A 16,367-nucleotide genomic window follows, 5' to 3' on the forward strand; every position below is an offset into this window, starting at 1 on the left:
TGAGGTCTCACCATTGCCTTAAAAAGTCTCAGCATCTCATCTTTGCTCTTGTATTCTAGACTTCTTGAAATGAATACTAACATTGCATTTGGCTTCCTCACCACTGATTCCACCTGCAAGTTAACCTTCAGGGTATTCTGCACAAGGACTCCCAAGTTCCTCTGCATCTCAGATTTTTGGATTTTCTCCCCGTTTAAAAAGTAGTCCGTGTATTTATTTCTACTACCAAATTGCACGTCCATACATTTTCTAACATTGTATTTCATTTGCCTCATAATGTAGCCACTTAGGTTTATTTCATTTTTCATTATTGCCACATGAACCAAGATACATGGATAAGCTTTTGCTCGCATGCCAACCAGGCAAGTCATTCCAGATGGAAGTAGAGTTTTGGCTGCTGTTTCATTGCTACAGATCCATTTTAGCCATTTGAACTGTGTGTATGGGTAGAGACATGCCTTGTTTGTTCAGTCTACGTCAATCATAAAACATTTTGCTGAACCCATTTGAATTTGCAACTGAAAACAGATTGTGTTGGACTGGACAGGTAATTTCCCTTCTGTTTTCTTACATAGCCTCCAGTTAAATTCAAGTTTGAAATCATATCTTAACAACAAAGCATTTTCTGATTTTGCTAAAAAGAGAAAATCTGCAAATGTTGGAAATACAAGCAACAGACACAAAATGTAGGAGTAACTCAGCAGACTGGGCAGCATCGATAGAAAAGGGTATAGTCCATGTTTCAGGCCAAGACCCTTCAAAGTGGTTAAGTTCCTGGGTCAGTAGCCAGAGTTAAGAAAATTATTGGAGCAATAAGAGGCAGAAAATAAATGCCGGAAAAATAAAATGGGATTCAAGTAAGATGAAGATAACTGGGTGTTGGATTGATGCTATGGACGCAAAAGGGGCTGTTTTTGTCTGACCAACTTAAAATAAAATATGGATTACTTTTTAAACTGTAGTCATAGTAATCATGAAATGAAGGGTTAATAATATTTACAGAAAGAAATCTGTCATCTTTATGTCTGGTCTTTATGTAACTGCTGACCCATGACCTACAAACTCTATCCTTAGATCTGAGGCAGCTGGGGATGGACAAAAAGTGATGATGTTGATGACACTCTCATCTCATCAACAAAAGAGTAATTACTAGTTCAGACTGCCTCTGAATACTAGGAAGATTAACTAGCTGCTGCTTGCAGAGAAACTGGAGCCCCTTTATCAGTGAGAGAACTGCTGGCAATCATTACAGGTGTCCGAACAGGTCTTCAAGAATCACATTACCATACTTCTAGTGCAGGTCAGAATATTAAGCAGATAATACTTGCTTACAGAGATAGCAGAAGAGAAATACTGTAAATGAGCTGCATATCTTTTAGCTACTATCCACATCCTTTCTTGTTTCTCAGTACTGTATTCCTGCATTTCCCATCTATTTCAATGCTACAACCCCACTTCCATTTTCAATTGGGAGATATTGTAGACATAGAATTTTTACATACTATTTTGTTTTCTCCAGTATTTTAAATGATCAGTTAACCAAAACTAAATCCAATTAGCAGTGCAGTCTTTGGTCGATAAAAAAAATATTTCACATCTGGGAAGAGAAGATGACAACACGATGAACGTTGACCATCACGGTCTCACGTTCTGCTTGTAGCCTGATGTCAAGCATACAAATATGAACACTGTGGTATGGAAAATAACAAACCAATGTATTATTAGTTAGCAGAACACTCACTTTCCACATGCTTGAGGCAGGTAAAGTGATATTGCAAAAACAACAGCAAGATTTGCTTTTCATACTCAGAGCCATGGAGTAACATAACATGGAAATAAACAAGAGAAAGTTGCAGATGCTGGAGTTCCAGCAACACACACAAAATGCTGGAGAAACTCAGCAGGTATTAGAAAAGAGTGAACAGCTGGTGTTTCAGGCTGACACCCTTCATCAGGGCTATGGAAATAGGCCATTTAGCCTACACTTTCCAGCAGGCATTAATCTGTATTACACAAAATGCTGAGGACAAGCAACAACTATGGAGGGAAATAAACAGTCAATGTTTTGGGTTGAGATCCTTCAAGAAATCTTTCATGTACAATGTATTATAAACTGCACTGATCCTAATAGTACACAGGCATCCAAACACAAAACAACCCTCATTTTGTCTCTTATTGCAAGCTAGTTTTGGATCCAACTTGCCCTGGATCACATGTCCCTAACCTTTTAGACCAGTCTCCCACATGGGACCTTGCCAAAATCCATGTAATCCATGTAAGATGGCACGTGAAAACAACATGACCATCAGCAACACTCTGCAAACATCTCACAAAACTACTTCATCTACTTCTTTCTAGTAAGATTCTATGCCTAAGCTGCATGTGATTGGATCTTGTGAGTTACATTTTGATGGTGTATTTTTGGGCTGATTGAGCGATCTGGCACTTTGCTGTCTCTGAGGGAGTTCAGTGAGGTCAAGGTCTGAAGTGGGGAATGTGCAGCCTGGAGGCCTGGAGCCCATTATTGGCTCCATTGCTTCTCTCTGACTGAGGCTTCAAGCAAGAACAAGGCAACAAGAACAAGAGCGGAGGACAGGCAGTTGTCTGGTGCTGTCTGCTTGTGCTTGACCGGTTCTCCTCTCCCTCTCGGAGAAAGTGCAGGAGCCCTGGCTTCCATGCTGATTGGTGAGACTGTGGCCTCATTTAGGGTTCTTTGAGGATGATGCAGCATGTATTTCAGGATTGCTATTACTCTGTCTTTGAGTGGATTGATTGGGGCGATTGATACAGACTGCGATACTTCAGCGAAGAATGGCTCTGCATGCAGCCTGCAGGGGCCTGGCGGTGTGGCGCTGAACAAAACTAGAGAGAATATTACTGGACTCCTGGTTTGATCTTTGATATTCTATATTCATTTGCTTTTTGTCGTTTTCGCAATTTGTTCTTTTTTTGCATATTGGTGTTAGATTTTTTTTTAATGGGTTCCATGGTGTTTCTTTGGTTCATGGCTGTGTGTGGGAGGAGAAATCTTAGGGTTGTTTTCTGTATAGACACGTTACTGATAATTGTACTTTAAATCTTTGAATCTATTGCACTGCTCTCATCAGAACAGTTTGTTACCTCTTCAAAACAGCCAGTGTCTGTCTCTGATCAGTCCAAGTAATCAGTAATTCTCTCCACAGAATTTTGTGTTAATTTTCCACTCACAGCTTTGTAACTACCAAGCTCTTTAGTGCTGACTTTCTTGAAAGGGGGAGCCACCCTTTAAGTGGCCTGAGCATTTCCTTTTGCAGTAAAGTTATCAAATTTAGTTCTAATTTTGCAAAATAGCAGTTACCTTAAAGTTAAAATAAAAAAATAATCCTTAGCTCAATTGCAGTCAGTATATACTATTACCAATAACAACACATTACCTACATTCTGATTCTAAACTGGAATAATGCTTTCAGCTTATGGAAAAGAACAAGGAATTTACTGCAATGTGTGTTTTTCCACAACATGTTAAAATATGGAGTCTGTTATTCGAGAAGTTGATGTTAGGGAGGGTAATGCCCATGATGTAGTTGGCTGAGTTTACAGCTTTTTGCAGCTTTTTCCGATCTTGTGCAATGGCCCCTCCATACCAGACAGTTAGGGCTTTCCACAGTACATCTGTAGAAACTTGCTAATCTTTGATGACACACCAAATCCCATCAAACTCCTAATGAAGTATAGCCACTGTCATGTTTCTTTGTAATTGCATCAATATGTTGGGCCCAGGATAGGAGTTTGGAGATTTGACACCCAGGAACTTGAAACTGCTCACCCTTTTCACTGCTGATCCTTTGATGAAGACTGATGTATGTCCCTCGACTTCCCCTTCCTGAAGACCACAATCCATTTCTTGGTCTTACTGATGAGGTTACACTCCTACCATAAGTTAGAAATAATTCATCAACTCAACAGGTCAATTGGCCCAGCATGTCCATGCTGACCTTTTTGCCCATGGATACTGATCTGATCTGTCTGTATTAGGTCCATATCCTTCAATGCCTCACCTATTTATGTGTTCACCTAAATGTATCTGATTCTAACTCTAAATTTATTTATCTAAGTAAATCTCTTAGTTAGTAGGTTTGTAGTAGACGTCGGTGGATAACTCCCACAGCTACCTAGACTATTTCTCCTCCCACCCTGTCTCCTGCAAAAATGCTATCCCTTTCTCTCAATTCCTCCACCTCCGCCGCATCTGCTCTCAGGATGAAGCCTTTCATTCTAGGACAAAGGAGATGTCTTCCTTTTTTAAAGAAAGGGGCTTCCCTTCATCCACTATCAACTCTGCCCTCCATCGCGTCTCCAGTATTTTACGCACCTCTGCCCTCACCCCATCCCCCCGCCAGCCCACCAGGGATAGAGTCCTCCTGGTCTTCACCTATTACCCTACCAGCCTACAGATCCAACGTATAATCCTCCGTAACTTCCGCCACCTCCTACGTGATCCCACCACCAACCACATCTTCCCCTCCCCCACACTCCCTACGCGACTCCCTTGTCCATTCATCCCCCCCATCCCTCCCCACGGACCCCCCTCCGGGCACTCATCCCTGCAAATGGAAGAAGTGCTGCACCTGCCCCCACACTTCTTCCCTCACCACCATCCTAGGCCCCAGACAGTCCTTTCAGGTGAGGCACCACTTCACCTGCGAGTCAACTGGGGTGATATACTGTATCCAGTGCTCCCGATGTGGCCATTTATACATTGGGGAGAACCGCCACAGACTGGGACACCGTTTCGCCGAACACCGGCGCTTGGTCCTCCAGCAGTGGCGGGATCTCCCTGTGGCCTCACACTTCAATTCCACAGACCACTCCCACTCCGACATGTCTGTCCGTGGCCTCCTCTACCGTCAAGATGAGGCCACACGCAGGTCGATGGAGCAATACCTTATCTCCCGCCTAGGTAGCCTCCTTCCTGCCGGCATGAACATCCAACTCACTGACCTCCGTTGATACCCCTCCCCTACCCTTACCCCCATCCCTATCTTTTATTTTAGTCTGGTTCTTTCTCTTTCTTTTTCCCCCCTCACTATAATCTCTCCCCCCCAGCCCTACCTTTCTTTCTCTTTTATTTCCCATAATTCTCCACCTTATCCTAGCCCATTTCCCTCCAGCCTATCACTTCCCAGTTCTCTACTTTATCCCTCCCCCCACTTCTTATCCCCCCTCGACCATCCCATGTTACTTCACTCCTGATGAAAGGTTTCGGCCCGAAATGTCATTATTACCTCCTCCCATAGATGCTGTCTGGCCTGCTGAGTTTTGCCAGCATTTTGTGTTTTTATTTATTTCCAGCATCTGCAGATTCACTCGTGTTAAGCTTGATAAGCTGATTGGTGAAGCCCATAATAACATCATAAGACATAGGAGCAGAATTAGGTCATTAGAACCATCGAGTCTGCTCTGCTATTCCATCATGGCTGATTTATTATCCCTCTCAACCCTATTCTTCTGCCTTCACCTGACTAATAATATAATAAAATAACCTGACTAATTAAGAACTTACTATTCTCCACTTTAAATATACTCTATGACTTGGCCTCCACAGCCACGTGTGGTAATGAATTCCACAGATTCACCACACCTGGCTAAAGAAATTCCCCCACATCTCTGTTCTCAATGGATGTACCTCTATTCTGAGGCTATGCCCTCTGGTCTTATACTCACTCACTATAGGAAATATTCCCTCCACATCCACTCTATCAACGCTTTTAAATATTTCATAGTTTTCAATGAGATCCCCCTCATTCTTCTGAACTCCAGAAATACAGGCCCAAAGCTGTCAAATGCTCCTCATACATTAACCCTTTTATTCCCAGATCCATTCCCATGAACATCCTCTGGATCCTCTACAATGTCACGCATCTTTTCTTTAATAAGGTGCCCAGAACTGCTCACAATAATGGCCAATGCCTTATAAAGACACAGCAATACTCTATATTATAGTCCTTTTGAAATGAATGCTGACATTGCATTTGCATGGCTGTCTTGTCCTCCCTTTAGAATAGCAATTTAGCTATTTCCCCAGCAGAGATCCCAATGACCCAGAAATCTGATATCCTGCCCCTCAGCCACTCATTCATCTATAGTTGTCATCCTATTCTTGCCCTGACTATCATGTCATACTGGGACAATCAAACAATTACTACCTTCGAGGTCCTGCTCTTCAGCCTCTTCTCCTACCTCCCTATACTCACTGTGCAGGACCTCTTCACCCTTTCTACCTGTGTCATTTGGGCTAATGTGCACCAAGACTCTTGGCTGCTCTGCCTCCCTCTTAAAAATCTTCTGCCACTGCTCTTGGAAATCCTGGACCTTAGCAGCTGGGAGGCAACACAACATCCTGGCATCTCTTTGGCAGTCACAAATTCTGCTGTCCATCCCTCTAACTAACGAGTCTCCATAAGACATAGGAGTAGAATTAGGTCATCTGGCCCATTGAGTCTGCTCCACCATTCAATCATGGCTGATCTTATGTTTCTCTTCCTCACTATCACTAAGCACTCTGCCTGACATTACCCTTTCCTGCTGACAGTGCCACTGGCTTGGTTGCTGCTGTTGTACCCTGATAGGTCATGCCCCAATACTCTCCCCCCAGCAGTATCCAAAGCGGCATACTTGTTGTTGGGGGGGGGGGGGGAACAGCTGAGTGAGCTTTGCACTGAATGCTTACTCCACTTATTTCTCCTGGTGGTCATCCATCTACTATCTGAAGCCTGCACCCTGAGTGTGACCACCTCAGTAAAAGTCTCATCTGTGAGTTTTTAAGCCTCCCGAATGATCCTGAGTGCATCCAGCTCCAGTTCTTTGACCTTGTCAATCAGGACCTAAAGTTGTGTACTTCTTGCAGATGCAGTCATGAGGGAGACTATTAGAACCCTGAAATCCATTGTTCATCCTGTCTAACTATCGCCTTGCCTACACTTATTATACCTCTAACTTCTCAAGCTTATGTTCTAGCCTGTAACTGGCCTTGTCTAAGCTTGTTGAAACAAATCCTGGCCACTCCAACAATGGCTGCTTTGCTTACACCTTGCTTCTTTTCATTGACTCTTGCCGAGCGCCTGAGGTCATTATGATTGCACCCACCAAAATGCCGAGTTCTTTTTAAACCTTAAGCTACCTTGCCAACAAATGACTGCATGGTTATTGCAGACTGTTGAATAGAAGGAAGGGGAAATAGAAAGAGCTGATGATTTAGGGGAGCAGGAGCAAACTGGTGTTAAACTTCAGTGTTGATTTGGCTTATTTTAATAACTAGAAACAAAAAATAAAAGCAGGAATTGGCCATTGGCATTTCACAACATTCACAAAAAATATGGCTTATCTTCTACCTCAAAGTCAGGGCCCTTTATTATCCGCACATACCCTGGTATCTATGACTCCCTGATCCATTTTTCTGCCCCCCCCCCCCCCCGGTAACTACTCCCCACTAAAGCACAGGAGCTGCAACAGCTGAACTTTCAAGTCTTCCCTTCCCACCATTGAGGGAAACATTCATTCTAGTGATGCAATGATTCAGAGTGATACAACACAGAGGCAGGCCCTTCGGCCCATCTGCTCCATTCTGATCTGATCAAAATGCTCATTCAACCCAGCAATTTTTCCAAGCTAGTGTTCAAGTGACCCTTCATTGCAGAGTTTTATAATCTGTATCACCCTTTGCGTAGGTCAAGAAAAGCTCATTGAAAAGGCAATATTTCTGTTTATTTATTTACATTTTTTCAATGTAGATCCCATGACAAAGGGCTTTATTATGTCCCTCAGGATTTAGGCAGTTACCGTGTTTGTGAATTCTGTAAGGGTGAATTTCATGGGGTCACCTGCATGCACACAGTGTTCGCCACCTCATCTGCTGTACATTGGAGATGACCACTTTATTTAACGCCCACAGTCACTCTGCAGGGTGACCCCAGGCTCCTTATTCCTATTTTCCATCTCCCTCTGTCTCTGACTTCTTGTTTCTGTTACAATCAGGGTTAAAGCTTGAGGAACAAAACCTCATCTTTGAGGCCTTGCAAACTTCCAGACTCAGTTTTGAATCCATAACTTTAGGCAACACACTTTCTCTGCATCAGAACCAGATATTTCTGTTGTCAGTCTGTGCTTTAGGTTAAGTTTTCACTTCCCATATGTGCACTCTGACATTCGCTTTGTATTACAATTGCTTACATTAACCCATTGACTGGAGAATCTGAACAACGTATCCCCTCAGCAACTCAAGCCTCACTAGGCACTTGTCCTATCCATCCCTTTCCCCAGTTCATTGCAGAGTTCAGCTACATTATTTTCCTCTCTCCCAGTCCTCACTAGATGTTTTTGGCATGAAATGTTAACTCTGTTTCTCTTTCCACAACTACTGTTGACCTGTTGAGCATTTCCACCATTATTAATCCATATTAAACAATTATTAAACAATTTAAATCTAGTTAAATCCACCATTTAAACCTAGTCAATCTCAGCTACACTCCATCTTTTATTTAAGTAAGGAAACCAGAGCTGAACAAGAACTACAGGTATGGTCTTGTGATGGTATCATTACAGCTGTGCTTAAACCCTCTCACAGTGAAGGTCGACATACCGAGTGCCCATCCAAACCTGGACACAAGCTCTCAGTCACTGGTGTACTAGGGGTCTCATGCCCTTGGTGAATCAACAGAATACCAAATCTTGCCTTTGAAACAATCTTTGCTTTGCTTTGTGGAGTTATATAAAGTTCTGCTGAGGCCACATTTGGAACATTATGTGCAGTTCTGTTTGCTGCATTATAGAAAGGAGGTGGAGGCTTTGGACAAACACTGGTCCCCAACCCAGATACTGGTTCTGGCTCCAGAAAGATGTTGTCCTCACCCCAGACACCAGACCTTGCATCCCATGAACCAGTGACAGCTTCAGACACAATCCTGCCCCAGACACATCCACATGGACACCATTCCCATTCCCACCTTAGACAGGCACAACAACGCATTTAGAAGTGAACAGCATTTGACCAATTAGCTTCAAGTAAATAAAGAATATTCCAATTTCTAACTGACACAACCAGACATATTGTGATTTTTTAATAGTTACAAAATAAAATTTGTAATGAGAAAAAAATGTTTGAAGAGTAGATCTGCTCCCTGGCATCCAAGCTGCCACTTCCTTACCTTGTGACCTGGGTTCTTGTATTGAAATCGAGTGATCTCATGGACTGCAACACTTCCACACAACCCAAATACTGTGAAAGGAAAGGAGAAAGAATGTAACTTTCCTAAGCAAAGATACACTATGCCAACAAAATTCCAGAAGCTAGGAGGTCAGCATTGCATAATGAATGATACTTGACCAGGCTGAACTGGGAATTGACCCATGGGGTGGATGCCATTGTCAGAGGAACCTTGTAATCTGTTTCTGACAAATAGTTCTATTGTCTTCAGTTTAGCAGTAGCATACAAAGTACAGACCCTATCACAGATAATGTTTAGCATGAGCAAGTAAGAATAAATGTCTATGAAAGAGTAAAGGAGATGGGCACCTTCCTACAGTTGCTAAATAACAAAAGGAGAGTAGACTACAGATGCTAGAAATAGGGAGGAACACACAGAATGCTGGAGGAATTCAGCAGGTCAGGAGTCCTGATGAAGTGTCTTGACCCAAAAATTTGACTGTCATATCCCCTAGAGATGCTGCCTAACCTCCCGACTTGCTCCAGCATTTGTGTGTGTTGCCTGATTTTAAGGGCATTTTAATTATCTAATGAACAGCAATAGTGGAAGAACTCAGCCAGTCAAGCAGCATCTGTGGAAAGTCTTGAGTCAGAGACTTGCCTGAGAACTGGGGTCATGGAATCATAAAATCAGAGAACCCTGCATCACAGAAACAGGCTCTTTGGCCTGACTAGTTCACACTGAACTGTTGTTCCGCCTAGTTGCATCATCCCACTCCAGGCCCATAGCCGTCCATACTCCTCCTGTCCATAAACTTACGCAAACTTTTCTTTTATATTCACCACTTCTGCTAGCAGCTAGTTTCATACTCTCACCACACACACAGAATGAAGAAGATCTCCCTCAAGTTCCCCTTCAATATTCACCTTTCACTCTTAACCTATGGCTTCCAGGTCTATAGTGTTACGTACTCGTGACACGTGACAGTGGTACCCTTGTCACGTGACTGGGGTTGAAGTTATACTGGACTTGAGGTAATGGTCTTGTGATGGTGGAGTGACGTCATTTTCCCGCCAGTAGAGGTCATGTGACAGGTTTTTTTTTACAGGTTATAAAAGGAAGACCCCACCCTGTGGGGAGGGGCAGTTCGTGGCTGGATTTGCCAAGCTGACTTCATGCCACTGCGTGATTTAATGTTATGACACAGTTTAGTTGAAAAATGAAGTTTTATCCAATGCCTAAAGTTTAAAAGGTCATTGCCAGCAGTTTCTTTACAATACTGCTAGTGGAGAGTGAAGATAGGAGTTCGGGAGTTAAAGATCGAGGAGAATCGAATTTCGACAGTGGAATGGGTTCGACCTTGTGTGATCCTCATTCGGAAGGATTTAGTTGACTGTTCTCATGTTAATCTCTGCGGGATAGCAGAAGATTGAGGACAGTGTGGAAGAAAAGGTCAGTGCCTTTAAGCCGTTACATTTCATAAAATTTCTTCGTGGGAAGAGTTCGACGCCGGGGATCGAAGGAAAACGACGTGGAAGAGAATTTAAATCGCCCTAAAAAGTCTCTCCTTTTAAATGGACTGAGCATTTTGAACTTTTGGCAATATCGCTTTAAACAACTGTTTTTGCAACATCGCTTTAAGAACTGTTAGAGCTGCATCGCTTTAAGAACTGTTAAGCTGCCGCACAGCAGCTGTTTTCCGGTTACGTTAGTGTTTGTTTACTTTTGGGGGGGTTTGTTTTCAGTGTTTAATAAACGTGTTATTTGTTATAAAAACCCTTGCCTAACTCACATATATTTATTGTTGCCTGAATACGTAACAATAGTCTTAGCTAACCTCAGTGAAAAGCCTCCTTGGATTGACCCTGACTACCATCATCATCATTATGTGCTGCATTGTATATCATGGGCAATCATTGTTTTAGCCATGATCATGATTGTTCTTGGCAATTTTGTTTTATAGAAGTGGTCTGCCATTACCTTGTTCTGGGCAATGGCTTTACAAGATGGGTGACCCCAGCCATTATCAATGCTCTTCAGAGATTGTTTGCCTTGCATCAGTGGTCACATAACCAGGACTTATGATATGCACCAGCAGCTCATACAACCATACCTGCTCCTATGGCTTCACTTGACCCTGATTTGGGAGGGGGAGGGGGGAGGGAAGGGGGCGAAGCAGGTGCTACACCTTGGCCAATGGTGACCTGCAGGCTAGTGGAGGGAAGGAGTGCCTTACAACTCTTTTGGTGGAGACGTAGATCCACTCCATCCTGCCACCCAAAACCCTGTCTATATCCCTCATAATATTATACACTCAGTGGCCACTTTATTAGGCATACCTGCACACCTGCTCATTAAGGACAATATCCAATTATTGTTCTTAAGCATGTAGGCATGGTCAAGAGATTCTGTTGTTCAAACTGGGAAGAAACCTGATCTACTTGACTTTAACTATGGAATGATTGTCGGTGCCAGACAGGCTGGTCTGAGTATCTCAGAAACTGCTAATCTCCTGGGATTTTCATACAGAACAGTCTCTAGAGTTTACAGAGAGTGGTACAAAAAAAAACTTTAAAAAAGACAGCCTATAGTGTTGACTCTGTAGGCAAAAACTCCTTGTTAATGAGAGAAGTCAGAGGAGAATGGCCAGACTGGTTCAAGCTGACAGGAAGGCAAACATAATTCAAATAATCATGCATTACTACAGTGGTGTGTAGAAGAGCAGCTCTGAATGCAGAACAGGATGAACCTTGAGTGGATGAGGAAGAAGACCACGAACTTAGGGCTGACTTTATTAGTCACAGGAAGAACCTTACAAAGTAGCCAATGAGTATATACATCTATCAAATCTCCCAATGTTCTCGTAAGATCCAGGGAAAACAAGTCCAACCTATTCAACCTTTCCCTATTATTCAGGTCATCAAATCCTGGCAACATCCTTGTAAATTTTCTCTGAACTCTTTCAATCTTATTGATATTGTTCCTGAGGGTGGGTGACTCACAAATACACACAGTATTCCAAATTTGTCCTCACCAATATCTTATGCAACTTCAACATAACATCCCAACTCCTGTATTCAATATGAAGGCCAATATGCCAAAAACTCTCTTTATAAACCTATTAACCGGTGACACCACTTCAAAGATTTATGGATCAATATTCACAGATCTCTCTGTTCTATTGCACTACTCAGTGCCCTACTGTTCAAAGTGTAAGTCCTACATTGCTTTGGCTACCCGAAGTTCAACACCTCACACTTCTTTGCACTAAATTCCATCTGCCCTTTTTCAGCTCATTGTCCCAGTTGGTCCAGATCTCACTGCAATCTTTGATAGCCTTCCTCACCGTCTACTATGGCCTCAATCTTGGTGTCATCTGCAAATATTCTGATCATGTTTACCACATAATAAGACCATAAGACATAGAAACAGAATTAGGCCACTCAGCCCATCATCTCTGTTCCACCATTTCATCCTAGCTGACTTATTATCCCTCTCAAATCCATTCTGCTGCCTTCTTTCTGTAACCTTTGACACCCTGACTAATCAACAACCTATCAAACTCCACTTTAAATATGCCCAAAGACTTGGCCTCCACAGCTGTCTGTGGCAATGAATTCCATAGATTCACTATGCTCTGGCTAAAGAAATTCCCCCTCACCTATATTCCACTACAGGAAACATCCTCTCCACATCCACTTTCAACATCTGATATGTTTCAACAAGATCCTTCTCTCAGTCTTCTAAACTATTTTGAGTACAGGTCCAGAGCTATCAAACACTCATCATATGTTAACTTTTTCATTTCTGGGATCATTCTTGTAAACCTCCTCTTAAGCCTGTGGAAAGTGGCCAGTGAGTGAGTGGGCCAGTGAAGGAGTGGAGATTTGAGGCTTTGACTCGAGAGATTCTGGCAGTTTTGCAGTTGGACTGTGCAATCAAGTCAATCAAGATTTGAATAGCTCAGCAGAAAGCCGTTGATTAGACAATCAAGATTTGAATAGCTCAGACTCAGCAGAAAGCAGCTGATTGGGCAATCGAGGTCAGGTGACCAAGCAGTTTGAAAAGCTCAAACAAATAAATAGAGGGTTACCTCAAGCAGAGTGGCCTGTGGAAAGCGGCCAGTGAAGCCTCTTTGACTCGAGAGGCTGAGGACGAGCTTCACTCCAAGTGAGGTAAGGCTGGGTAAGTTCCTTTCAAAGGAGAAAGTTTCAAAAGTTCAGGCAAGTATTGGGTAGGTCATGGCAGCTGAGATTGGCCCCGTGGTTTGTTCATCCTGCAGCATGTGGGAAATCAGGGATACTTCCAGTGTCCCCAACGACTATGTGTGCAGGAAGTGTGTCCAACTGCAGCTTCTGGCAAACTGCATTGAGCATCTGGAGCTGTGATTGGATTCATACTGGAGCATCTGCGATGCTGAGTAAGTCGTGAATAGCACGTTCAGTGAGTTGGCCACACCACAGGTAAAGGCTACACAGGCAGAAAGGGAAGGGATGGCCACTAGACAGTGTAGCAGTCGGCAGGTAGTGCAGGAGTCCCCTGAGGTCATCTCCCTCCTAAACAGATATACTGTTTTGGATACTGTTGGGGGAGATGTCTCATCGGGGAAGGCAGCAGCAGCCGAGTTCATTGCACCATGGGTGGCTCTGCGGCACAGGAGGGAAGGAAAAGGAGTGGGAGAGCTATAGTGATAGGGGATTCGATTGTAAGGGGAATAGATAGGCGTTTCTGTGGCCACAAACGAGACTCCAGGATGGTATGTTGCCTCCCTGGTGCAAGGGTCAAGGGTGTCTCTCAGTGGCTGCAGGACATTCTGGAATGGGAGGGTGAACAGCCAGTTGTCGTGGTGCACATAGGTACCAACAATATAGGTAAAAAACGGGACAAGGTCCTACAAGGTGAATTTAGGGAGTTAGGAAATAAACTAAAAATTAGGACCACAAAGGTAATAATCTCAGGATTACTACCAGTGCCACGTGCTAGCCAGAGCAGAAATAGGAGGATATTTCAGATGAATACGTGGCTTGAAAAATGGTGCAAGGGGGAGGGATTAAAATTTCTGGGGCATTGGAACCAGTTCTGGGGGAGGTGGGACTGTTATAAACAGGATGGTCTGCACCTGAGCTGAACTGGAACCAATGTCCTAGGGGGAGCATTTGCTACTGCTGTTCAGGAGGCTTTAAACTAATGTGGCAAGGGGATGGGAACAAGTGCAGAGAGACCGAGGGGTGTAAAATGAGGGTAGAAGCAAAAAGTAGTAAGATGAAAAGTAAAAGTAGCAGGCAAGCAAATCCAGGGCAAAAAGCAAAAAGGGCCACTTTTCAACATAATTGTGTAAGGGCTAAGAATGTTATAAAAACAAACCTGAAGGTTTTGTGTGTCAATGCGAGGAGTATTCGTAACAAGGTGGATGAATTGAATGTGCAGATAGTTATTAATGAATATGATATAGTTGGGATCACAGAGACATGGCTCCAGGGTGACCAAGGATGGGAGCTCAACATCCAGGGATATTCAATATTCAGGAGGGATAGACTGGAAAGAAAAGGAGGTGGGGTAGCATTGCTGGTTAGAGAGATTAACGCAATAGAAAGGAAGGACATTAGCCTGGAGGATGTGGAATCGATATGGGTAGAGCTGCATAACACTAAGGGGCAGAAAACGCTGGTGGGAGTTGTGTACAGGCCACCTAACAGTAGTAGTGAGGTTGGGGATGGCATTAAACAGGAAATTAAAAATGTGTGCAATAAAGGAACAGTAGTTATAATGGGTGACTTCAATCTACATATAGATTGGGTGAACCAAATTGGTAAGGGTGCTGAGGAAGAGGATTTCTTGGAATGTATGCGGGATGGTTTTCTGAACCAACATGTCGAGGAACCAACCAGAGAGCAGGCCATTCTAGATTGGGTATTGAGCAATGAGGAAGGGTTAGTTAACAATCTTGTCATGCGAGGCCCCTTGGGTAAGAGTGACCATAATATGGTGGAATTCTTCATTAAGATGGAGAGTGACATAGTTAATTCAGAAACAAAGGTTCTGAACTTAAAGAAGGGTAACTTTGAAGGTATGAGACGTGAATTAGCTAAGATAGACTGGCAAAAGATCCTTAAAGTGTTGACTGTGGATATGCAATGGCAAGCATTTAAAGATCGCATGGATGAACTACAAAAATTGTTCATCTCAGTTTGGCAAAAGAATAAACCAGGGAAGGTAGTGCACCTGTGGCTGACAAGGGAAATTAGGGATAGTATCAAGTCCAAAGAAGAAACATATAAATTAGCAAAAAAAAGCGGCACACCTGAGGACTGGGAGAAATTCAGAGACCAGCAGAGGAGGACAAAGGGCTTAATTAGGAAAGGGAAAAAAGATTATGAGAGAAAGCTGGCAGGGAACATAAAAACTGACTGTAAAAGCTTTTATAGATACGTGAAAAGAAAAAGATTGGTCAAGACAAATGTAGGTCCTTTACAGTCAGAAACAGGTGAATTGATCATGGGGAACAAAGACATGGCAGACCAATTAAATAACTACTTTGGTTCTCTCTTCACTAAGGAGGACATAAATAATCTTCCGGAAATAGTAAGGGACCGAGGGTCTAGTGAGCTGGAGGAACTGAGGGAAATACATGTTAGTAGGGAAGTGGTGTTAGGTAATTGAAGGGATTAAAGGTAGATAAATCCCCAGGGCCAGATGGTCTGCATCCCAGAGTGCTTAAGGAAGTAGCCCAAGAAATAGTGGATGCATTAGCGATAATTTTTCAAAACTCCTTAGATTCTGGATTAGTTCCTGAGGATTGGAGGGTGGCTAATGTAACCCCACTTTTTAAAAAAGGAGGGAGAGAAAAACCAGGGAATTATAGACTGGTTAGTCTGACATTGGTGGTGGGGAAAATGCTAGAGTCGGTTATCAAAGATGTGATAACAGCACATTTGGAAAGAGGTGAAATCATCGGACAAAGTCAGCATGGATTTGTGAAAGGAAACTCATGTCTGATGAATCTTATAGAATTTTTTGAAGATGTAACTAGTAGAGTGGATAGGGGAGAGCCAGTGGATGTGGTATATTTAGATTTTCAAAAGGCTTTTGACAAGGTCCCACACAGGAGATTAGTGTGCAAACTTAAAGCACACAGTATTGGGGGTATGGTATTGATGTGGACAGAGAATTGGTTGGCAGACAGGA

General features: G+C 43.0%; 1 protein-coding gene across 7 annotated transcripts in view; it reads right to left on the reverse strand.

Annotated features, from left to right (window-relative positions):
• The window catches only part of LOC140718756 (SHC-transforming protein 1-like), a 223,930-nt gene that overhangs the window by 113,516 nt on the left and 94,047 nt on the right, over nucleotides 1–16,367 (reverse strand). For all 7 annotated transcript variants that reach the window (XM_073032868.1, XM_073032869.1, XM_073032867.1 and 4 more), the window contains exon 3: nucleotides 9,183–9,253. In XM_073032868.1, the coding sequence (XP_072888969.1) occupies nucleotides 9,183–9,253 (71 nt within the window). The remainder of the gene's footprint in view (nucleotides 1–9,182; nucleotides 9,254–16,367) is intronic.

This window comes from Hemitrygon akajei, chromosome 30, assembly GCF_048418815.1.
Source record: "Hemitrygon akajei chromosome 30, sHemAka1.3, whole genome shotgun sequence".
NCBI lineage: Eukaryota > Metazoa > Chordata > Chondrichthyes > Myliobatiformes > Dasyatidae > Hemitrygon > Hemitrygon akajei.